Source organism: Podarcis filfolensis, assembly GCF_964270895.1.
Source record: "Podarcis filfolensis genome assembly, chromosome: 6".
Classification (NCBI taxonomy): Eukaryota; Metazoa; Chordata; class Lepidosauria; order Squamata; family Lacertidae; genus Podarcis; species Podarcis filfolensis.
The window spans coordinates 81768428-81792715 of NC_139609.1; the positions used below are offsets into that span (position 1 = coordinate 81768428).

General features: G+C 46.2%; 1 protein-coding gene across 3 annotated transcripts in view; it reads right to left on the bottom strand.

Moving 5' to 3' along the window:
• NFATC2 (nuclear factor of activated T cells 2) overlaps positions 1-15685 on the bottom strand; it is a gene marked incomplete at its 3' end in the record, with an annotated part of 137225 nt that extends 121540 nt beyond the window's left edge. The window contains exon 1 of one of the 3 annotated variants that reach the window (XM_083618494.1): positions 15385-15685. In XM_083618494.1, coding sequence (XP_083474620.1) covers positions 15385-15448 — 64 coding nt within the window. In that variant the 5' untranslated portion in view covers positions 15449-15685. The remainder of the gene's footprint in view (positions 1-15384) is intronic. The other 2 variants (XM_083618495.1, XM_083618496.1) reach the window with 2 other exon arrangements.
• Between the last annotated feature and the right edge of the window lie 8603 nt (positions 15686-24288).

Here is a 24288-nt window from a genome sequence, read left to right on the forward strand (position 1 = left end):
GCTGCTACATTTTCTTAAAAGCCTTAGGGCCCCTGACCACTAGGTCCAGTCGTGACCGACTCTGGGGTTGCAGGGCTCATCTCGCTTTATTGGCCGAGGGAGCCAGCGTACAGCTTCCGGGTCATGTGGCCAGCATGACTAAGCCACTTCTGGCGAACCAGAGCAGCGCATGGAAATGCCATTTACCTTCCTGCTGGAGCGGTACCTATTTATCTACTTGCACTTTGGCGTGCTTTCGAACTGCTAGGTTGGCAGGATCAGGGACCGAGCAACGGGAGCTCACCCCGTCGTGGGGATTCGGACCCCTGACCTTCTGACTGGCAAGTCCTAGGCGCTGTGGCTTAACCCACAGCGCCACCCGCGTCCCTCTTAAAAGCCTTTGAATTGATTTGAGGGAAATGGTTCCTTCCAGAATTTTATTTGACTATCGCAACAAACACTGAAACAGAAAATGGGGGGCAGGGGGCAGGAACCAGCCTAGGCCACAATTTGTCATCAGCTCTCTTGAAGGACAATATGACAAGGCTGCCCATCTTACAGTGACAATTCACACACTTAAGTATCTTTAAGTGTTTTAAGTGTTTTTAAATCCCAGGGCTTTCAATCAGCAATAATCTAGCCCTCTATAATTTGTATGACATTTGTGGATGGCCTCCCATAATCAGCATCGTAAAAATGAAATGGAACAAAGTACAGCAACAGAACGAGCCAACGTTTATAGTGCTTTCACACTTACTGTACTTCCATACACAATCATGTTTTGACTGCAGCTATAAAACTTTAGCGGTAGGATTTCTGAGCTTACAGTGGTACCTCGGGTTAAGTACTTAATTCATTCCGGAGGTCCGTTCTTAACCTGAAACTGTTCTTAACCTGAAGCACCACTTTCGCTAATGGGGCCTCCTGCTGCTGCTGTGCTGCTGGAGCACAATTTCCTGTTCTCATCCTGAAGCAACGTTCTTAACCCGAGGTACTTTTTCTGGGTTAGCAGAGTCTATAACCTGAAGCGCATGTAACCTGAAGCGTATGTAACCCAAGGTACCACTGTACTTGGTTTTCATATTCATTTTCACAGCAGTCTTAAAACATATGCATGTGTGGATGGTTAGATGCATGTCTATGGTTCCACCAAGACAAGTGCATGGAGGAACCCTAGATGTCTTAGAGCCAAGCATGTACCACAGCAGCAAAACAGACATGCCTGTCTAACACTGTAATCCTCAGCCAGCCCTTGTTCCTTTTCTTCCTGTTTGTCACTGCTCTCTATTGCTCCCCTCTGACCCACTGCCAATATTCAGATTGTAAGGTCTTTGGGTTCATGGGCCTGTCCTTATTTCTGCTCTGTAAAGGGTAATGTGAATTGAGGAAGAAGATGCTGACAGCAAACAGACTAGACTTAAGTCATGTTTGCTGGCTTTTTCACAAGAGGCAGTTAAACTAGCTCTTAAACATTCCCGTATCTTTATAATGATGAATCATACTGATTTTCATGCATATAATATTTTTTTTAATGTGATTGTCTACTTAGCAAAACCACACCCAACACTTCCTAGGATGTAGCCCCAAGCTAGAATATGATCTCAGGTGCTAGGATTCCCTACAGAAATGATAATTGAAGATAGGTAATATAGGTACACCTTTATGATGGAGGAAGATTGATATGATCAGGTTAAATAGGGATTGTCATTCAAATGTTTTAGAAGGCAATTCCTTCATTTCATGCAGAATTAACCATGCACACAACTTTAAACACCCACAATACTATTTTTAGCACTACATCATGCATGAGTATCAAAAGTATCCCTTAGGAGATGAGACAATGCTGAATTACAAGGATAACATTTTGATTACTAAGCAATAATTGCCTTTCGTGTTCATCAAGACACTTTTTGATGTCTGCAAAGCCAGTGGGTCAAAATTAGTGCTGGTTTTCTTCCACTATTACACACTACGGATAGAGGATTGGTTATGAAGCATATAAACATTTGCTTGAGACCCAGCATGGTGAAGAGGTCTGTGTCAGAGCATGACTGTGCACACACTATACCGCTGAAGCTCATTCAAAGCACCTTCTTTCCTTCAAAGAATTCTGGGCACTGTAGTTTGTTAAGCAATGCTGGGAAATGTAATTCTGTGAGAGGGGAACTACCTTGCCCAGAGTTCTTTGAGAGAAAGATTGTGCTTTGAATGTGCTTCAAAGGCATAGTGTCTACACAGCCCAGGAATGGGAAGATGCTGGTTCAAATCACCACCCAGTCATGAAGATGTGAGTGACCTTGAACCAGCGTCCATCACTCAGCCTAACGTGTCTCACAAGGTGGGTGAGAGTTATATAAACTGATATGAATTCCTTCAAAGAAGGCTGCGATATAACGAAGAAATAATAATAATAAATAATTGTTTATGTTCAGAATACTTATTTTCAATATAATACTTAGCGCTCCATCAATATTTCCATCACCAATGAAGAAAAAGACTCCAGTTTCTATTCACTGAATAGTTACACCTCAATAATAGCTCCTTAGGAGGAAAATTAATAAAAGTTATGTTTACACACTCATAATCATATATCTAATTATCACATTATTATTTTGAACTGATAATCATGTGATACAATAATTTTGAATATTTTGTTTGAATGTGCCCTCTAGTGGTGAGTTTTAGTTTTTTATCAAGTCTGGCAAATATTATTATTATTATTATTATTATTATTATTATTATTATTATTATTATTACCTCCCACCACTCAAGAGAAGCAAACAAAATACTCAATGCACAAAATGGCTGAGTTGATTTCATCACACTAAAATGCAGTCTATTAACTGAGGTTGACTGCCATACGAAGGATTACAATTAAGTTGACGCCTATTGGCTAGTGACTCCTTTGTGGTTTGGCTCACTTGCTTGAGTCACTCAGAATTATCTGCTCTCTGCATGGTGGCCTGGGTTAACTTTATATGAGGCATGATGTGTGGAAGATAGTACCCTGGAGCAGTGTGGGTTGAACTTAATGGCCCTCTGACCCCATCCAACCGCACAGTTCTCATTAATCAGGTTTTAGGAGTTTATTTTTTCAGTGCCAGTTCCAGGTTTTAAGGGCCATTTGACAAGTGGTGCTGAGTGTCCCCCTCCCTGAGTGGCCAACATCCACCATTTTCCAGAGAGGGAGGAGACCAGGCATGGAAAGCTTCCTGAGCCATCTATTGCTCTCCTCACTGCTTGGCCACTTAGAGAGGGCAGGTGAACCTGCAGCAACAAAGAAGAGGAGAAACTGCAACAGATGGCTCCAGAGATTAGCAGCAAGCCTATTGTGGGGATGCAGGTGGTGCTGTGGGTTAAACCACAGAGCCTAGGACTTGCCGATCAGAAGGTCGGTGGTTCGAATCCCTGCGACCGAGTGAGCTCCCGTTGCTCAGTCCCTGCTCCTGCCAACCTAGCAGTTTGAAAGCACGTCAAAGTGCAAGTAGATAAATAGGTACCGCTCCGGTGGGAAGGTAAACGGCATTTCCGTGCGCTGCTCTGGTTCGCCAGAAGCGGCTTGGTCATGCTGGCCACATGACCCAGAAGCTGTACGCCGGCTCCCTCGGCCAATAAAGCGAGATGAGCACCACAACCCCAGAGTCAGCCACGACTGGACCTAATGGTCAGGGGTCCCTTTACCTTTACCGTATTGTGGCTTGGGTAAGCCTTGGCAGTGGCCTGATAATGCCAACCTCTGATATTACCTTTCTTTATAGGTTGCAACATCCATCAGAGTGATTTCTATCTGAAAATGGAAAGCAGGTAAGATAACATTGGCCTGACAGAGATGGCCAAACAACCAGACGACAACTTCCCATGAGGCACGACATCACTGTGGCACCATTTTCAGGCTGCAACCGTGCCACTATTATCCTGTATGAATTATGCCAAGGATTGCAGCCCTTGAGATGATGTTGGACTCAACCCAGCCAGCATGGTCAATAGCCAGGGACAGAGGGCCAAAGGATATGTGGCCCTGAATAAGGCCTCGGATGGTCTTGGATTTGGAAGAATATACCTTGCAGAGCAGGGGTGCCAACTTGAATAAAATATGGGGGGGGCCCCGCCCTGAAAAATCGATCACATAACACGGTGCACGAACATCATTTGAATGATAATGCCCATCAACTGGCAGGGGCAGTCCCCTCAGCTATTTTATTGTTGGCTCCTATGTTGCAGAGAGTTTCTGCTGATACAGAACCCTGGCATAACTAAAAGTTTGGAGAGAATATGCGTACAATCAGTTAATGGCACATCACGGTTTCCAGCCAAGAGGGAAGCCCATTATAATTATATACTGGTAAAAGCAAAACACACACATTGAAGGAACATAGACATATAGCAAAAGCATCTTATTTCAAGTCCATCTTTTTTTTTAAAAAATCAATTTGGGGGTCGGTCTGAGTCATAAATATTTCTCCCAATCTAAGGCACAGTGTGGTTTGGGTAAGAAAAGCCAATGGAAAAATTACTCATGATCTCCATGTTCCCATTAAAAATGCTGAAGGCAGCCTTGAAAACCAATGGAATGTACATATCATAATAAAAAGTATATATTAAGCCAAATAGTGGGAAAGACTTCCGAAGATATTATTATCCCAAGCCAGTTCTCCAAAGAGGCGAGTGACGAAATTATTTTAGTTGAGCAAGGAAGTTTGCTCAGCTCCGTTTGTCTCTCGAATGTGATTTTTTTGCTAAGACTTTGCCAACGAATTGCAGCTTGAGATATCCAACATTAGGCGTTTTTAGGACAACAATTCTCCCTCTTGGATGTAAGCCCCACTGACATGAACTGTAATGCTTTATGGATGTGCATTTATTTATTTATCATTCTCTTTAAGTGTAGGCCTCCTTCGGGTATCTTTGAAATAAAGAAAAAAGGCAGTGTTGTGACACGTTAAAGACTAGCAGAGCAATGCAAGTCTCCTTGGTGCTGGCCTGGGGGTTAGATTTCTCCCTAATCTATTTATGGTGACTAGAGCCAGTTCACCTTGCCAACAAAGGTCCATATAGTTAAAGTTATGGTTTTCCCAGTAGTGATGTATGGAAGTGAGAGCTGGACCATAAAGAAGGCTGAAGAATTGATGCTTTTGAATTATGGTGCTGGAGGAGACACTTGAGAGCCCCATGGACTGCAAGAAGATCAGACCTATCCATTCTTAAGGAAATCAGCCCTGAGTGCTCACTGGAAGGACAGATCCTGAAGCTGAGGCTCCAATACTTTGGCCACCTCATGAGAAGAGAAGACTCCCTGGAAAAGACCCTGATGTTGGTTAAAGATGGAGGGTACAAGGAGAAGGGGACGACAGAGAACGAGATGGTTGGACAGTGTTCTCGAAGCTACCAGCATGAGTTTGACCAAACTGCGGGAGGCAGTGGAAGACAGGACTGCCTGGTGTGCTCTGGTCCATGGGGTCACGAAGAGTCGGACACAACTAAACAACAACAACAGAGCCAGTTCAACCACTAGGTGAACTAGGTGGTTACCTTGGGCGGCAAAAAATAATAATTGGGTGGCAAAATTTGAAAGGCAGCAACTGATGGTGATGGTGGCGGTAAAAGAGCAAGCAACTGTCAGTTTCATGTTGTCTTTGTTATCCAGAATGTGCCACCACACATTATTCTGTGGGAAAACTCCCAAGCAGGTCTTGGCAGGAAGAATAGCAGCTCTAGCTCAGAGATCTTGTCAGAGCCAAAGAGGCTGGTGCTGAGGAGGAGGAGGAGGTGTTCAGTGTTTGGGCGCCATCCCAAAATGCTGTGGGGCTACAGCTTCCATCAGCCGCAAAGAGCAGAGGCAATGGGTGGGGATCCCTAGGGCTGATAGGAGTTGTGGTCCAAAATCTCTCGAGGGCAAGCCACTTGAAGAACTTGAGAAACTTCTCTGCTAACAGCAACAGACCTCCCATTGTCAAGGCTCAGAATTGTGGTGGGTGGGAAGTAGATTTCCTAATAAATATTTCACCCCTTTCTTTGCTTTCCCTTCAGTGGAGAAAGTCTGGCACCATTGACTCTTATGAGAGGCGCATGGCAGACTTGCCCTTGTCTATTCAGAAATAACTCCATTATTCTCATGGCAATGGTGCTTTCCAGATAAAGGATACTTAGGGCTATAGCCTCCCAGAGGGCTAAGTGGAAGGGACAAATCCTGCCTTTTTACTGTTGATGTGAAACAGGGACACCTCACTAGAGTGATTGCACTGCGAAGCCTCTGGAACTCAGCGAGACTTGCTTTTGTCTGCTTAGGTGACCGCAGCTGATGGTCTCAGCCTGGCCAGCCCAGCAGTTTCTTTTGGGGGGGTTGTGAGCCACCCCATAGGGAGGGAAACCATCCCTCATGCTGGCTTGCCTGAACCAGGACCATCTCCAGCTCCTCTTTTCACTTCACTTCATTGTGATGGGATGGGAGAGTTGTATGCACTGCACCCTGAGCGGTTGCCAGTCTGCATCCACTTTAGTTTTTTTGGGGGGGGGCAGGCAGCAGAGGTGGCTCTAAGGGAGGGTCACACCAGGCATGGAAGTTATGGGGCACTGGAGCAGGTTCTGCCACTATTACTCCAATGGAAGGTGAGAGGCAGGGCAGCACCGGATTTGGGCATCGCACAGGGAGCCACTGAAAACTGAGACACCAAGGTCTGCCACTAGGGACAGACTCAGCACCTGTCTCTCAGTGCCCCCTGCATGTGGATAACCAGCCTTTCACTGACAACCAACAGTACAAACCCAGTACCCAATGCAGTCACACAGGACCAAGTACCAGCACCTTGCACTGATTCCACCCCAAATACTCGGTGGCGCGGTGGCTTGCCGATCAGAAGGTCAGCGGTTCGAATCACCACGATGGGGTGAGCTCCCGTTGCTCTATCCCAGCTCCTGCCAACCTAGCAGTTCGAAAGCATGTCAGTGCAAGTAGATAAATAGGTACTGCTGCGGCAGGAAGGTAAATGCCGTTTCCATGTGTTCTGGTTTCCGTCACGGTGCTCTGTTGCACCAGTAGCGGTTTAGTCATGCTGGCCACATGACCCAGAAAGCTGTCTGTGGATGAACGCTGGCTCCCTCGGCCTGTAAAGTGAGCTGAGGGCAGCAACCCCATAGTCACCTTTGACTGGACTTAACTGTCCAGGGGTCCTTTACCTTTACCTTTTTTTACTTCTGTGGGAAAGAGAAGCAGGACAAAGTCTGAAGTGGCAAGCCAGGTGTGGGTGTGGGTGTGTCTCCTCCCCTTCTCACTTTACTCCATTCCCATGTTCAAGGGGTTGTGGGCAAGGCAGCTAATGAGGCCCAGCCTAATTGTTCTGGAATGAACATAACAATTGTTCCAGACTGAAGAGGGAGATGGTCACCCAGGGCACAAAATACCCTTAGAGTGGCCTGGCATCGATAGTGGCATAAGCGTCTGTGTCCCAGAGCCCACTTTCTCAGATGCTTTCTTTGTTATTTCTGCTGTGATGAACTAACAAGGATATCCCTTTTGGATTTTAAAAAAACTATACGTATAAAAACATCCTCATATTTTCCCAGTCACCATTTGAGTTTGACCAACTCAGCTGTTCATCTCTAGCGAGGGGGAAATTACAAATTACTCTTGGGGAAGCTGGGCTGCAATCCTGTGCACACTTATTTGGGAATTAGGCAGTACTCCTAAATCCGCTCCATCTCCTGGTTTCTCATGGCAGCAGCAACAGCTGCAGAAGTGCAGGCAGGATGATTGGACCTAATCCCTGCACCAGCTCCAGGCTGGTGCAATGATCAAGCCTCGACAGGCCCTCTCCTTGCCCTTGGAACTCTGTTTTGGGGCTTTCCACTGGTGGGAATATTGCCAGTGGGTCTTCTGCTTGCCTGCATGCTTGGTGTGGGAAGGCAGAGGTTCCACACCCATGGAGTGACCTGGGAGGCCAGTTCAGCCATCAGAGCCAATAAGATGAGACACCTCAGATCAATCCAAACCCCACCTCACCCCCACACAGACTGGCATAAGGGGCGAGTGGGTTAGGTTGCTCTGGAAGTCTACTAAAAACCTGTGACATTTACTTCTGAGCAAACATGCATAAAATCGCACGGCGCAAGGAATGCCTGAATCAGCCACAGACACACTCACATTGGCACAACTCATACGACTTAAACAGAATTCACAAATCAATTCGTTAAATTGTAAAAATGCAGGCGACAAATGTGGATTTATCACTTCTCCTCCCAGTCTGGTGCAATAGAGTACTGGGTGCCTTTGGGCCAGTTACTATCTGCAAGCTCACAGGGTTGTTGTGAGGATCAAATTGGAAGGAGAAGAACCACACACACTGCTGTGAGCTCCTTGAAGGAAATGTGGGGTATTAATGTAATAACTAATTAATAAAACCCAGCATTCAACCATTATCCAATTTCACAGAGTCTAATTCAGCTGTGTCTCAGAATTACACTCTAAAGTATGTCACTAATTTGTTATTAGCGTGAGCCAAACCCCTTTTATATTTTCCCAGGCCTTTAAATTTGTTTCACGGAGTTAAATCTGTTTTAGCCCACTTCTTATTCTCCACTGCAGTGGCGTAGCGTGGGGGGTGCAGGGGGGGCGGCCGCACCGGGCACAACATCTGGGGCGCGCGCGCTCGCACTTGCAGCTCTCTGCCCCCTGCTAAAATCCACGGGTTAGGGGGCACAAATTACTTGCCTTGCCCCGGGTGCTGACAACCCACGCTACGCCACTGCTCCACTGTATTGCATTTCATTGCTTTTTTATTTTATTTTAATTTTTTAATTTATTTCAATTTTTTACTTTTTTTTATTTAACCTATTAAATAGTAGGCTGCATGTTTTTGTTAAAGGGAGCCCGAACTAGTAAGTAATAAATACGTAAAAGCTTGTGTGGCCCACAGATGCGGGAAGAAGCCCAACACTGCCCTAAGCTGCCTTCTTTAGCGCCCCTGCTAATCCTTCCTTGCTGCTAAGGGAACTTTAAAAAGTCTACTCCGGGAAAGCTCGGCCGACTTCCAGAGTTTCTCCCGCAGATGCTCCGGCGGGATCCCGCCCCTTCGAGTCACGCCACATACTTCCCTCTGCCAGCCGTTGGCCGCTCTCCGTGCTGGGGTGGAGACGACCAGCGGAGAGGTGGAATTTCGCCAAAAAGCATTGGATGGGTTTGAAATCTGCTTACTGAACAGAACCGAGGGGATTCGCTCGCCCAATTCATTGTGAATGAACCAGGCGCGCCGGGGCGTCGAGTGGGGGGCGGGGGAGAGAGATGCTTCATTCACTTTTACCTGCCCCGCGTGCCTGAAAGGGTTATACCAATAGTTGAGAGGGCGGAGGGGATTTTTCTTTGGCTGCTTTCCCGTCTGCCGCGGTGAATCCAGACCTCTCCCCCCTTCTGTCAGTAAGGGGTCCCGACTTGTCCTCAGGCGGCCGCCTTTTACGATTGGGCAACAACATTTGGGTGCAAGTTTAATAATCTGAACTGCGGAGCTAGTTTCGGCCGCCGAGGGCTGGGACGTTTATCCAAAGAGGTGAAAGTAGAAGAGAATGAAGCAGTTATTTTTAGCAGCCAGGGTGGGGCTGAGGTACTGTCTTTTTTCTGCCTGCTGCAGAAAGCCTCTCTCTAGCTTATTTCATCTGATGAAACAAGCCACACGCCTCTCTGCAGCGTTACTGCAGCGATGCGTAAACCGCGCGCTAGGAAGAAAATATTAGTTCAGTACTCGGGGATCTTTTATCCTTTTCCATCTCAATACGACTTCTCATAAGCACAATATTCGAGGCTCCATATTAAAGGACTGCGTGCGTGCTTTGGTGCCGTGCTTTTTTCCATAAAAATAATGCTTAGGGGTACTCTTTTTCCTACTCATATTGAAATACTGCCCCTCAGTGAGGCCAAACTTAGTGTCACAAAATGTTTAGGGGTATGCGTACACCTGCGCCCCCCCCCGAAAAAAGCACTGGGTGTATTTGAGGCATAGGAGCCAACTCCATGGGGCTGAGGTCACTCCGACCCTCCAATAAAATATTTGAGGGGGCTGTCCGCTCCCAAAGTTAATAGGCATTGCCATTCAAAGAGTGTGCATTATGCAGGGCAAGGCTTACCTGCCCCCCCCCAATATTTTATTCAAGTTGACACCCCTGATGTGAAGGATTTCCATGGAATTCGCCCATATGCAAAGGTTTTTAAGGTCACACAGAAATTATCATATACGTATACTGCATGCTCCAGACTGTCTACCATTTCTCTATCCAGAATCAACAAAGCGGATTCTAATCCTCACTTCACAGAGCACATAATGACCTTCTAACCAGATCCACACCAAGCATTTATAGCACACCCAACGCATGTTTAAAGCACATGGCTTCCCCCAAGGAATCCTGGGAACTGTAGTTTTCCCTTAACAGAGCTACAATTTGCAGTAGCCACAACAAACTGCAGCTCCCAGAATTCTTTGCAAAAAGTCATTGGAAGTAAGCCCCAATAAACTCAGTGGAACTTCCTTACAAGTAGATAGAGCAGCCTTCCTGACCTGGTGTCTCCAACCCCCATCAGACCCAGCTGCTGTGGCCAATGGGCAGGGATGGGAGTTGTAGTTCAAACATCTGGAGGCACCAGGATGGGGAAGGTGGAGTTAGGGTACTTAACATAGAGTACTTAACATAACCTGAACTAGATAATACCACTTAATATGCTGATGGGGAACATTTGACCCTCCATTTGTTGATGAACTACAACTCCCCTCATCTTTGCCCATTGATCATGTTGGTTGAGGCTGATGGGAGTTGGAGTCCAACATCTGGAAGGTCAGTCTTTTAACTGCTTCAACACTTCTGGATTGCCAGGGAAGAGTAGGAGCTGAGTATGAGCTACAAGCCAGGAAGACCTTGGTTCAAATTTCACCACAGCCATAACCAACAGGCAAGGCACATTTCTCTCATCCTCTATTTGTCACCAGCAATACAGACCCAGGAATAACAATGATGACTAGTGAATTGATGTTGTGCAGTGTGTGCATGAAGTGCCTTTTATCCGCTTAGGCTAACACACCCAATTATGAATGATAACCTCTCATCCGATGACTGTGATGCATTATATCATAGAGCTGCTGTTGAAAACTACCCACACACTTCAGGTGGTCAGACCAGGACTGCAAGATTGCTGATATAGTCAAACCAGATGCCTGTAGGAAGACTGCAAGCAGGACACGGTTGCAGCAGCACTCTGTCCCCCTGCAGTTCCCAGCAGCTGGTATTCAGAGGCATGGTGGCTGACAGCATGGTGGAGCATAGCCATCATGCCTAGAATTCTTGTCCTCCATGAATTTGTCCAACCCTTTTTGAAAGCTCCAGTCCTGGCATCAACTTTTAAAGCAGGGATGGAGAACATATGGTCCTCCAGATGTTGGTGGATTGCAGCTTCCACCATCCCTGGCCATGCTTGCTGAGGCTGGCACAACATCTGGAGGGCCATAGGTTTGCCATCCTTGCTTCAAAGCTCAAGACAGCTTGGGGCAGGTTACCTGTAGGATTATCTCTTCCCATGTATACTGGACTCTGAGATCATCTTCCAAGTATCCCTGCTGAATGAAATGGCTACTTGGAAGGCAGACCTTTTGAATTTTGGGTAGCCTAATTGTGGAACATCCTCTTCACAGATGCCTGTTTAGTGCCTACATTATTATTATTTTTCTGTGCCAACCTAAGACCTTTTTATTTCCCCAGGCAATTCCATCTTAAATATTTTAGTACTTTTTAGATCTGTTGCACTGATGCTATTCTCTGTCCCCCGCCCCCTCTCCTGGTTTTAGATTTTATATTTAAGCTGTGTTTCTTGTACATTGTGTTTTCGATTTTTAACATATAGACTGACAGTACATTGAAACTAAATAAATAGCTTACTAGGGTGAGAAAACAGCAACTATATAAACGTAATTGTTGTGGTTAATAAAGGCTAAGTATTTTTGATTAGTCACACCTTTCATGATCAAAAGCAGAGTGGTTAAAAAGTGTAAGAGAAGAACATTTCCCCACCCTTTAAAAACTGGGCAAAAGTGAATATTCTGATCAGCTTTGTGATAAATGGGAAAGTAGGTCCAGATCAATTTTGCCTAATAGGGAGCAGTTATTCTGCATTGCTTAATGTGGGAGAGGAACTGCTGTGCTGCTTAGGGGGCAGGTTGTTTGTGCATACAAGGGAGACCTTGCCTGCCTGCTCTGCCCAGTCATAGGAGAACATAGGACATGGCAAGCTGCCTTAAAGCGAGCCAGACCCTTGGTCTATTGCCCACAGAGACTGCCAGCAGCTCTTTCCAGGGTTTCAGGCAGAGTTCTCTCCCAGTCCTACCTCGAGATGCTGGACATTGAACCAGGAACTGAGCTATAGACCTTCCCCACAAATTCACAACTCTCCGTTTGCTTTTCTTCCAACCTTTTCCCCACACCAACTCTTCTTACCCAACTGTGAGCCTGCTTTCTAGGGATGGGTCTCTGTGGACAGGGGAAGAAACACATGCACAGGCATTGGGAAGAGAGAATGAAAGCCGCTTTCGCATCAATCACTCCCTCGAGATGCTGCTGGCAGTACCTCCACCAGCTTTTCATGCCACCTTGCGACTCCATGCTGGGGGGAAACTACAGCTGATGCATTTGAACAGGAGCTGGGGAGGAGCACCCACAAATCACACTCCCTAACCTTGCTGCAGCTGCACCTGACCTGCCACAGACTTCCCTTAAACCCATCACTCCTTCATTCCTGATCTCTGCCTTTACTCCCAGCTTTGATCCCCGGCCAGATGGGGAAACTGTGGCCTTCCAAATGCCACCATTCCTGACCACTGGCCATGCTGGTTGGGGGCAGGTTGGGTCCAACAACATCTGCAGGGCCACAGTTTGCCCACACCTATTCTAAGTATCTGAGAGACCCACTGGGCAGTGCCTGGCACACAGGGAAGCACACAAAGGAATAGTCATCCTGGGTGGCAACCAGAATGTTCAGAGTTTGCTGCTTCCCAACCACCTGTAGGAGCCAAGGATTCCTCATTGCCTGGACACCTCAAATGATACATGGATTTCGGGATAAGTTTACAAAGTTCGGATCAGGCACTTTATAAAGACACCAGGCCGTTATTTTTTCTTGAATTGCCTAACAGTATGGTCTAGTGCAGGCATAGGCAAACTCAGCCTTCCAGATGTTTTAGGACTACAACTGCCATCCTCCCTAGCTAACAGGACCAGTGGTTAGGGATGATGGGAGTTGTAGTCCCAAAACATCTGGAGGGCCGAGTTTGCCTATGCCTGGTCTAGTATTTAGAGTGTTGGACTAGGACCTGGGAAAGACCAGGGCTCAAATCCCCTATCCGACCATGGACCTCGCTGGGTGACCCTTGGGCCAGCCACCGTCTCCCAGCCCAACCTACCTCACAAGGTTGTTGTGCGGATTATATGAATCTGCAAGGGGAAAGAACCATGTACGCCACCTTCGAAGAAAAGGTGGGCTATACTGCACATGCAATAAATAAATGTTTCCAGCGCCGTCCTAAAACCCACCGCGCTCCAGCAGGGGGTTAGCTCTGATTGCAGACCTAATTTAATTTACGGTAGTTCTTTCTGGCCACGGGTGCCGTTCACGCGGAGCACGATCAAGCCTACATCCAGCCTGCCTCCTGAATCTCCCCTGCCCTTAGGAACCCCTGAACTCTCGCTACGTGGAGGAGGCAATGTGAGCTAGCGCGAGCACAGGCTCCATACTCCCGGCACAAACTCCCAGACAGCCTGCAGGGGATCTCCTCCCGCCGCGGCCGGTTCCACTTCGCCCAATGGCTGCCTCTCTCGTGCGTCATGCGCCCCGGAGACCCAGACGCCCCGGGGAAGCCGCGCGGGACTGGACACCGTCTGGACACCAACTCTTTCCCCCGGCTGACTGCGCGGCGCAGGGGCAGAAAACAGGGGAGAGGGTTGGTGGGATGCCATCTTCTCCTATAAAACGGGGAGGGTAATATGAAGGCCAAGAGAAGCCTTCGCGATCGAAGGCCAGGATGTTTCGTCTGCCCGCTTCTCCGCCTAGCCTGGCGGGGTGTGGGACGAGCAAAACTGCAACAGGAAGAATAAAGGTGCGTTTGTGCATCCGGTAGGTACCGGTAGGTGCCTTCTAAGGCAAGCAAGGGACACTGAGGGCAAGGAGTCGGAGGACTGCGAGCCGAAGCATGCTTACTTGGGAGGAAACGCCGCTGGAATAACTGGAATTTACTTCCGCGTAAAAATGCAAAGGTGCACTTACATGAAAGCAACACCAAGGAACGCGCGGGGTCTTTATTCTGAGTAAACACGGCCAAGATCATCTGACATTGCCTGGTTTACAGGAGCCCTCTGGCTAATCTTAAAACATCCCCTGTCGACATACACATATCACGCATTTATATTTTTAAAAAATGTACCGCTATATCATCAAAAATATCAAAGCGATGCGCAATATCTATATTTAATAAAAGCACGCGTATATTATGTAAGTAGATTTATATATACATATTAACTATCCATCTATACATATACATATACATATACATATACATATACATATACATATACATACACATACTTTCTGCTCGTACTGGGAGCTGTTGATTTAAAACTATAGCTCCCCCCACCCCACCCCTGAAACTGTGGACGATTTCAGATTATGTATAGATAAGGCCCCTGACCCTCTAAATACGGTTTCTTTAAAGAGGTGAATCAAGAGTTAAACCGGACCGGCTGTTTACAAACCCGAATTTCTCCGACTACGATGATGCGTTTGTAAGAGTCTGGATGGAGTTGAAAGGCTATTTCTTTCAGCGTAGATTGGAGAGAGCGAATTTCTTCCAAGGAGAAATGTGAAGCGGGGGCAGGAATATCGCTGCTGGCTCTCGCACAGCCCCCGCCATTAATCATCCGTTTACTAGAGTCACCATCCCCAGTCACAAAAAAGGGGCATGTCAGATGTTAGTTGGCGGTTCACCCTGACTTCCCCAAACCCCGGGAATGCCCTGTTTCCTATTTTCTTCTAAGGTTTCCCCTCGGACATCATAGGAAGCGGGTCCTGTTGGGATGTCCCGTGGAAACCAATGGCGCTTTTTGACAGCCCCTGTCCCGGCGGAATTCAGTTCCGCCGGTTGCAAGGGGACTTCGCTCCCTCGGGAAGCGCTGCGCCCAAAGGAAGGCAGCCCTGAGAACAAGGCAGGGAAGCGGCAGCAGGAGCGAGCGAGCAGCCGGCCGCGCTCTGTCCCAGCGAAGCTTGCGCGAGAGATTCCTCAGCCGCGAGCGGCACAACCGAGGCCAGGGATAGAGAAGCGGAGGAAAGAGAAAGAAAAGAGTTTCAAACACCCCATTTAAAAATAAAAATAAAAAATGCAAGGACTCTACCTTGATCCACAGACCTCATGATGTGATGGTAGTGCACCAGCCGGCACGCCGTTTCTCTCTGCATTTGGATGGTTGTAAAGCTATTCTATGCAGAGAGAGAGAGAAAGAAGCAAAGATATATATATATATATTTATATTTATGGATGTAGGTGCTCTTCTCTAGACCATAGGCGCGCAGCGGGCAGCCCTGCTGCTGCAGCTGGCCGGCCGCTTTCGCGTGGAGGGTCCGCGCGTGGGTCTTGGGAGCGCGCGGAGGGCGCTTCTTCTGCGTGCCCCGAGAGGAGGGTAAGTCGAGAGGGAAAGGCCACTTCCTTCCCTGCGCCGAGTGTTTATAGTCGTTGAATGCTGTAAAATAACGGGATTCCCTCACTGTTTCCTCCTGTTTATGCCCAGCGCCATGGAAACCCTTGGATCGGCTCCATCTCCTAAACGGAGGGCTTTCCTGCAAACTTCCACACTCAGGAATCCATGACGTCTCCCTGTGCCGGAGCCAAAAGGCGGCCCTGTGGCTTTCCTCTCTCTCTCTCTCTCTCGCTCACTCTCTCTCTCTCAGCACAAGCGCCCGATTGTTGAGCGGAGCGAAGAGGGGGGAAAGAGGGCGCACGAAGGGAGAGAGAGGAGATGGTCGAGGAGTTTTCTTGCTCTCTCAGCACCTTTAATCCCCACTCCAAAAATAAATAATAAAATAACAACCACCACAACCACCACCACCACTGGAGGAAAACCTTTCAACTCATCAGCTTATTTTTCAAAAACACCAATAAAATTCCAGGGGAATCTGATCCTGCCGAAGCTGAGCACTCATCTAAAGACAATTGTCACCACTACATTTACTGCATTCTGTTCATGCCCCCAAAATTTAACACCTTGAAAAAGTTCAAGGCTACCTACAGGGTCCTTCCACTGCCCCATTTTTTCCCCTTACAACAACCCTGAGAGGGAGGCTGAAAGGGAGGAGCAGAGATGGTTTTAAAAGGGAAAGAGGCAAATTAATGGAAGATAAGGCTAAGCAGGGAGCGGGTGGTGCTGAGGTCTAAACCACTGAGCCTCTTGGGCTTTCTGATCAGAAGGTTGGTGGTTCAAATCCCCATGATGGGGTGAGTTCCCGTTGCTCTGTCCCAGCTCCTGCCAACCTAGCAGTTTGAAAGCACACCAGTGCAAGTAGATAAATAGATACCACTGTGAGGGGAAGATAGTTGGCGTTTCTGTGCGCTCTGGCTTCCATCATGGTGTTCCTTGCGCCAGAAGCAGTTTAGTCATGCTAGCCACATGACCCAGAAAGCTGTCTGTGGACAAACACAGGCTCTCTTGGCCTGAAAGCAAGATTGAGCGCTGCAACCTCATAGTCGCCTTTGACTGGACTTAACCGTGAAGGGGTTATTTACCTTTACCTTTTTACCATGCCTCTGAATCATAGTTGCTCAGAATCACAAGTGAGGAGAGTGCTGCCTCTCTCAGTGCCTGCTGGCAAGTTGGTCATGGCATCTGGTTGGCCAAGGTGAGAACAGGATGTTGGACCAGATGGGCTATTCTGATGTTCTTAAAGTCACCTAATGTGTGCGGATTTCAACCTTGGCCTCTCCAACCATTGCACCACAGGGCTCACCATTAAATTTGAGGCCTCTTGGAAAGCTATGGGACACACAGTCTGGCCTTTGGAGGACCCATTGAGTTCAACTGGACTTCCAGAAACCTACACACTGGTAGGATTCCAGTCATAAGTGCCAGTGAACCAGATGCTTAAATCTCTATTGTTGATGAAATGAGATGCTTCAGTTGGACTGGACCCAGCTGTAAATCAATCAGCTGCTACTTCTTCTCTGTTTCAGCCTAGCAATTTTCTGAAACGAAACACCATTCCTTCCATATTTCTAGTGACAGGATGGCAGATATTTACTGGGGAAAACTTAAATGAAGAGTGAGGTAGGTGAGAATCTATTGGTATTTGGAATCTTTTTTAAGTTTTGAAAGATCTGCCCAACCCTGAACATCAACCTATCTTCACCAAATATATCTAGAGAGCATAAACACCAGCTCCTAGAGGCTGAGGCACTTTCACCCCCCAGTGTTTTGCTTTTGAGGAGGCCAGGCCCCCCAGTCTTCAGAGGGCATTCAGCACCGTTCCCTGACTCCTTGTGACATTGTGTGCATGATGTCAGGACGACCCACAATGTCACATGTGTGATGTCAGGGCATAGCATCGAGCCCCCTCAATCATCTTGAGAAGATGACACCTCTGATTGGAGAATGTCCAACAGTTTTCACTAAGGTAGAAAATGACCAAGCTTCATATTCTGAAGCAGTTTATCCAAGGACCAAGCTGGGGACAAATAGCAGAGGCTGTTGCCATTTTGTCCTGCTTGTATGCCTAATTAGAAATCTGGCCACTGAACAGAAGAAGCACCTGCTGGATCAGACCAATGGGTCGTCTAACCTGACCGGCAACTGGTATTCTGAAGTGTTGCTGTCTCCAACCATGGAGGCAGAGCAGACATTGTGGCTAGTAGCCACTGAGACCCTTACCCTCCATGAAGTTGTCTAATCCTCTTAAAGCCATCCAAGTTGGCAGCCACCCTGTGGAAGAAGCGAGTTCCATAGTTTAACTGTGTACCTGTAAAGAAGTACTTTCATAGTCCCAAGCTTGGTTTTTTATTCCATTGATACTGCATTTTTATCCTACACTTTCTCTGAGAAACTGAGGGGGGGTGTCTATGAGTCTTCCTCTTCTACCTTTGCCCTCACAACAACCCAGTGAGGAAGGCTAGGTGAAGAGATTGTGGACACTCAAGGACCTTCTTGACAGAGCAGGGACTTCTGAACCCAAACCTCCCCAGACCTAACCCAACACTCTTAGCTATTATACCACACTAGTATGTATTATAGATTTTGTTATATTCAGACTATTGCCATATATCTATATCTATATCTATATCTATATATATCTATCTATCTATATATATATATATATATATATATATATATATATATATATATAAAATTTGCAGAATGCTTACTTTACTGCAGAAGAGAGCTTTTGCATGTCAGTTTATTTGTTGTAACACATATCTTCTTATTCTGGATTTATTTCTTTGCAATGGTCACAATCTCCCATTCCCATAAATACTGCATTAGGTTTTTTAATTCTTTTTTAAATCTACAGTATATTGTTGCATGCTGCCCTGGAATCTGATTCAACGAAGGGCAGTACAGAAATGTTTTAAATCAATCCTTCAATAAGTAATCATTAGAGCCCATAAGCAAATCCTTCGAAAGCAGGCAGAAATCCAAATTCTCTTTCTCGGGTTTCTATATCACTCTTTAACTGTTATGAATACATGGCCAAACACTTGAACTATTTAAACCTCTTGTTCTGTTCTCCTAATGCCTGTGGCTCACAAGAATCCCCGTTCAGTCTTAAGCGAGCACTGAAGGACTGAACAATGGAAGCCACTTTATACAGTGGTACCTTGGGTGAGCTCCCGTTGCTCGGTCCCTGCCAACCTAGCAGTTCGAAAGCACGTCAAAGTGCAAGTAGATAAATAGGTGCCACTCTGGCGGGAATGTAAACGGCGTTTCCATGCGCTGCTCTGGTTCGCCAGAAGCGGCTTAGACATGCTGGCCACATGACCCGGAAGCTGTACCCTAGGCCAATAAAGCGAGATGAGCGCCGCAACCCCCGAGTCGACCACGACTGGACCTAATGGTCAGGGGTCCCTTTACCTTTACCTCGGGTTAAGAACTTAATTCATTTCGGAGGTCCATTCTTAACCTGAAACTGTTATTAACCTGAAGCACCACTTTAGCTAATGGGGCCTCCTGCTGCTGCCGCCGCGCCGCCGCTGCATGATTTCTATTCTCACCCTGAAGCAAAGTTCTTAATCCGAGGTACTATTTCTGGGTTAGCGGAGTCTGTAACCTGAAGCGTCTGTAACCTGAAGTGTTTGTAACCCGAGGTACCACTGTACAAGGTGAGACCATCTGCCCATCTACTAACCTGGTTCATGTCCATTACTATTGATTAATGATTCTCTGAGGTTACAGGCAGAAGAGATCTCTCCCTTTACTTGCTACCAGATCCCTTATGGTGCCAGAGATTGAACCAGTGGCACCCAGTGCAAGTGAGCAAGTGGGGCACTGCCCCACCAATCTCTGCCTCCCCCCAGGCAGCCTCCACTTGCCTGTCAGTTTCCTCTTCCTTAAGCCCAGTGTTGCCCTTATAGAACTCAGGAGAGGGACAAACCTGCCAATGAACTTGGATTCCAGCTGCACAAACTGTGTGCTGCTGGCTGGCACCAGATGAGACCTTTTTCCATCCTTCCTCTCCTTGGTGCCCAAAATGCATTCTGTGGAGTTTCTGCTGCTGGTTTTGTTGTGGTGGGGTTTGTGTAGTAGCAACTGGATCGGAGGTGAGGGGGAACGTGGCGCCCCCTCCTCTGCTGTGTCACTTTTGGAAGCACTAAGGGGGGCTGAGTTATGCAACACAACCTCTGCTGAACTCTAAAAAAGCTGCACAAGGCAGCCTGCATAAGCTCAGCTGAGGAGGAAGGGGGGAGACCTGGAATGTAATGGATGTGTAAGAAGGAGAGGAAGCAAAGGTTCTCAAAACTGAAAGGGGGTGCGGTTTAAATCTGTCCCATTTTAATGATTCTTATAGTTAATTCCTAAAGAAGGCATGTTGTGGGTTATATCTTTACATGCAGTAATTATTGTTGCATATCATTAGTTATTAAATTTCTTTCCCCCCCCCGAATAAAACTCCAACCTAATTATTAAATTTCTATACTGCCCTTCATTCAATGATCGCATGGCACTCACTATACAATATAAAAGCACAAAATTACATAACATAGTAACAGACAATTATGATACCATCCTCTTATGGTTTAAAAGGCCTTTTTAATTAGCCAAAGGCTTGGAAGAAGAGAAATGTTTTTGCCTGCTGCTTAAAGATATAAATAAATAAATAAATAAATAATTTCTTTATTTATACGCTACCCATCTGACTGGGTTTCCGCAGCCACTCTGGGCGGCTCCCAATATTAAAAACACGATAAAACATCAACCATTAAAAACTTCTCTAAACAGGACTGCCTTCAGATGTCTTCTAAAAGTCAGATACAGTGGTACCTCGGGTTACAGACGCTTCAGGTTACAGCCTCCGCTAACCCAGAAATAGTACCTCAGGTTAAGAACTTTGCTTCAGGATGAGAACAGAAATCGTGCTCCGGCGGCATGGCGGCGGCAGGAGGCCCCATTAGATAAAGTTCTTAACCCGAGGTACCACTGTAGTTGTTTATTTCCTTGACATCTGATGGGAGGGCGTTCCACAGGGTGGGCGCCACTACCAATAGGGAATGAAGGTGCCTGCTGAGCTTCCCTGGGGAGAGCATTCCACAAACAGGGAGCCACTGCAGAAAAGGCCTGTTCTTACGTTGCCACTCTTTGAACCTCTCGTGGAGGAGGCACACAAAGAAGGGCCTCAGCTGATGATTGGAGGGACTGGGTTGGTCCATATGGGGAGAGATGTCCCTTGAGGTATTGCAATCCTGTGCCTTTTAAGGCCTTATAGGTCAAAACCAGCACTTGGAATTTGGCCTGGAAACCACTGGGGAAGAGTCCAGCGAGGAAGAGTCTATTTCTTAAGGAGGTTTTGTATCCCTTTCCCCAGTCCTGGAAGGAGAAAACAATTCAGCTCTGAAAGGCAGTTAGCCCAGTGCTCTTAATTCAAGCACAATGACCTAAGTCTCAGTTTCATTTGCATTGTGTTGCACCGGTTGTGAATGCTGTTTATGTGGAAGCAGAGGAGTAATTGACTGTACGTTCTAGCTGATGTAGGTTTTACATTCGAGACTTACTGAAGCACACACACACACCTATTTAAAAGTCGCAACTGAAAACACCATTGTTTTGAATAAAGCTATGCACAAATAAATCAGTCAGCAGGTGACTCCAAAAACAATGGGTGCAAACCAGCCAAAACATGAGCACTTCTGTGATTTCAAACACAAGCTTAACTCTCTGCAGTTGAAATCAATGAGACTCCCTTGCACCACTTGCCTGCCATTACTCGCACCCAATGCATTTTTCAAAATAGCAAAGCATTAGAAAACACCAGATAAATTTATTTCTTGAGTGGGAGACAATGGAGGAAACAGTAAAACCGACAATGATAAGTTGGGCTAGCGACGTTGGACACAATATTGATTTTATACTATGGGAACAACAGTGGAAATTAAATAAAAGATTTACGGCATGCTATACATTAAGAGAAAACTTTGTGAAGATGCAGCATAGGTGGTATCTGACAACCAACAGATTAGCAAAAATGTCAAAATCAATAAAAGGTAAGTGTTTGAAGTATAAAACAACAGAAGGAACCTTCTACCACATGTGGTGGTTGTGCAGCATAATTAAAAATTATTGGGAAATGATTTATACTGAACTTTTAAAAAATGTTTAAAAAATCTCTTGTTAAAAACCCAGAAGCACTACTGCTGGGGTTAATAACAACAGAAGTTTCCAATAAAGAGAGACATTTGTTTCTATATGCTACAATGGCCACCCACGTATTATTAGCACAAAAATGGAAAACAGATAAAGTGCCAACAAAGTAAGATTGGCATATTAAACTGTTAGAATACCGGTATGCGGAGTTAGCAGGGGTGACCACTAGAATAAGAAACCAAAATGATGAAAGATATAAAGAGGACTGGATACTATTTGCAGGAAATATGTAAAAGTATTATAAGCCAACAATTTACCTAGCAGGATGGTAAAATTTTCAGCAGAGTAAGAAATAAAGTATATAAAAGTGTCTGCGATAGGCAGAATGAACTAAGAAAACACAAGGAAAAGGGGTTAAAAGGAACCATGGAAAGGGAGGAATAGGAAGTCAGTGAATGTTTTCTGATCTTTTGTCTATTGTTCAAAATCTTTGAAAGAGAAGATTTTTCTTTGTTGTATTGTTTTTGTTTCTGCTTTGTTGATGTGGAATGTTATCAGAAAAGCAAAGAAATAAAATATATATTTTTAAAAAAACACCAGATAAAATTTACATTAGAAAGAGCACTTTGGAAACCTCTCTTTACAAGGGTATTTCTATAAGGCAGGGACTATTTACAATCTGCAGAAACTATCACGGGTACAACAAACACAAACAGCAGCCAAGCATACACCAGAGGCTGTTCTATTGGCTACAATGGAATGCTTCTGTCAAGACTTGTGCCAGCAGCAGGAACTGAGCATCAGGGAAGGCCTCTGCAGGCGCATGTGCTCTCTGGGTGCCATGTTGGTGACTGTGGCGTTTGTCTGTTGTTTTGGAAATGTCTGTACAGGGGGAGAGAAAGAGTTAATAGGTAGACCAATAGACTAAGACTAAGGGGAGAACCTGGTTGGTGGCAGCGGATTAGTGGTGTATGGGTCATTAGTCCATGAGACAACCGGGGGCTCCATACGAACGCCACAGTGACCCCCTGAAGATTCCAGTATTCTAGTCAGCATTCCTCCATCCCCATTAAAGACAATTGTTTTTAAGAAGGTAGGACTTTACCATGAGCAGTAAGGCTAGAGATGGGGCAGTGGGGAGAGGGTGTAATAAGATGAAGACAGGGGAGCTAAAATCTCATGGAAAGGTATAGGACACCCACATTTAAATAGGCACCATTGATTTCAATGCGATGGGGACACACAATATTCTATTTACATGGATGTAGAAAAGATGTATAAACCAGTACATGCTACCATGTGAAAAGCAACATGTTTTACTGCATATTATATGTCCATTTGGAAGTCATAGCAAGAAATGCCCCTTGTTTGTTTGTTTGCATGTGCCCCAAGGTAAAGCACTCTGTACATTTCAAATTATCCTATGAGGATTTCCCACAACTATTTTTTTAAGAGGCAATGCTTCGGCACAGAAAGCATGCAAATGAAAGCAGTACAGTGGTACCTCAGGTTAAGTACTTAATTCGCTCCGGAGGTCCGTTCTGAACCTGAAACTGTTCTTAATCCGAAGCACCACTTTAGCTAATGGGGTCTCCCGCTGCTGCTGCTGCCGGAGCACGATTTCTGTTCTCATCCTGAAGCAAAGTTCTTAACCCAAGGTAATATTTCTGGGTTAGCGGAGTCTGTAACCTGAAGCGTATGTAACCTGAAGCATATGTAACCCGAGGTTCCACTGTAGTAGAACTTGCTCCAGAAAACCCTGAAACAAGCTTGCATGCAAATAAAAGGCAAGCAGTAGTCTTGGAGCTGAACATGGCTGAGAGTGACATCATACAGTAACTCCACATTGTCCTTGGTGAAGAGTGACCACTTCATGGTGTGGCCACTTTGAGGAGATGATAGAGGTGCTTCCTACATGCATCCTTTCATCTGAGTTGGCAACTGAGCTATGTGGTATGTCATAAAGGCATATGACTATGTGAGACACCTTCAACTCTGAGGGTGTATTCAAAACAGCAGCAGGTTGCAGTGGCGTAGCATGGGGGGTGCAGGGGGGGCCGGCCACACTGGGTGCAACATCTGGGGGGGCGCTCGCACTCACAGCTCTCTGCCCCTACCTGGCTCACTCACTCACTCTCACGGGTTAGGGGGCGCAAATTACTTGCCTTGCCCCGGGTGCTGACAACCCACGCTACGCCACTGGCAGGTTGCTCCCATGCAATTGCCGGCATTCTCACCCAAAATTGTTTCAGGATTTCCTGAGGAAAGCACTTCTCCTTCCCGCATTCACCGGAGGGTTCATTCACTCACGTCTCAAGTACCCTCCGTAGCATTTTTTTAAAAAACGGTTGTGAGAAATCTTCATATAATAATTTAAAATGCACCAGGGAGTGCTTTGCTTCAGGACAAATGTGAACAAACGAGGGTTATTTCCTGCTGTGACTTCCAGATGCACAAATA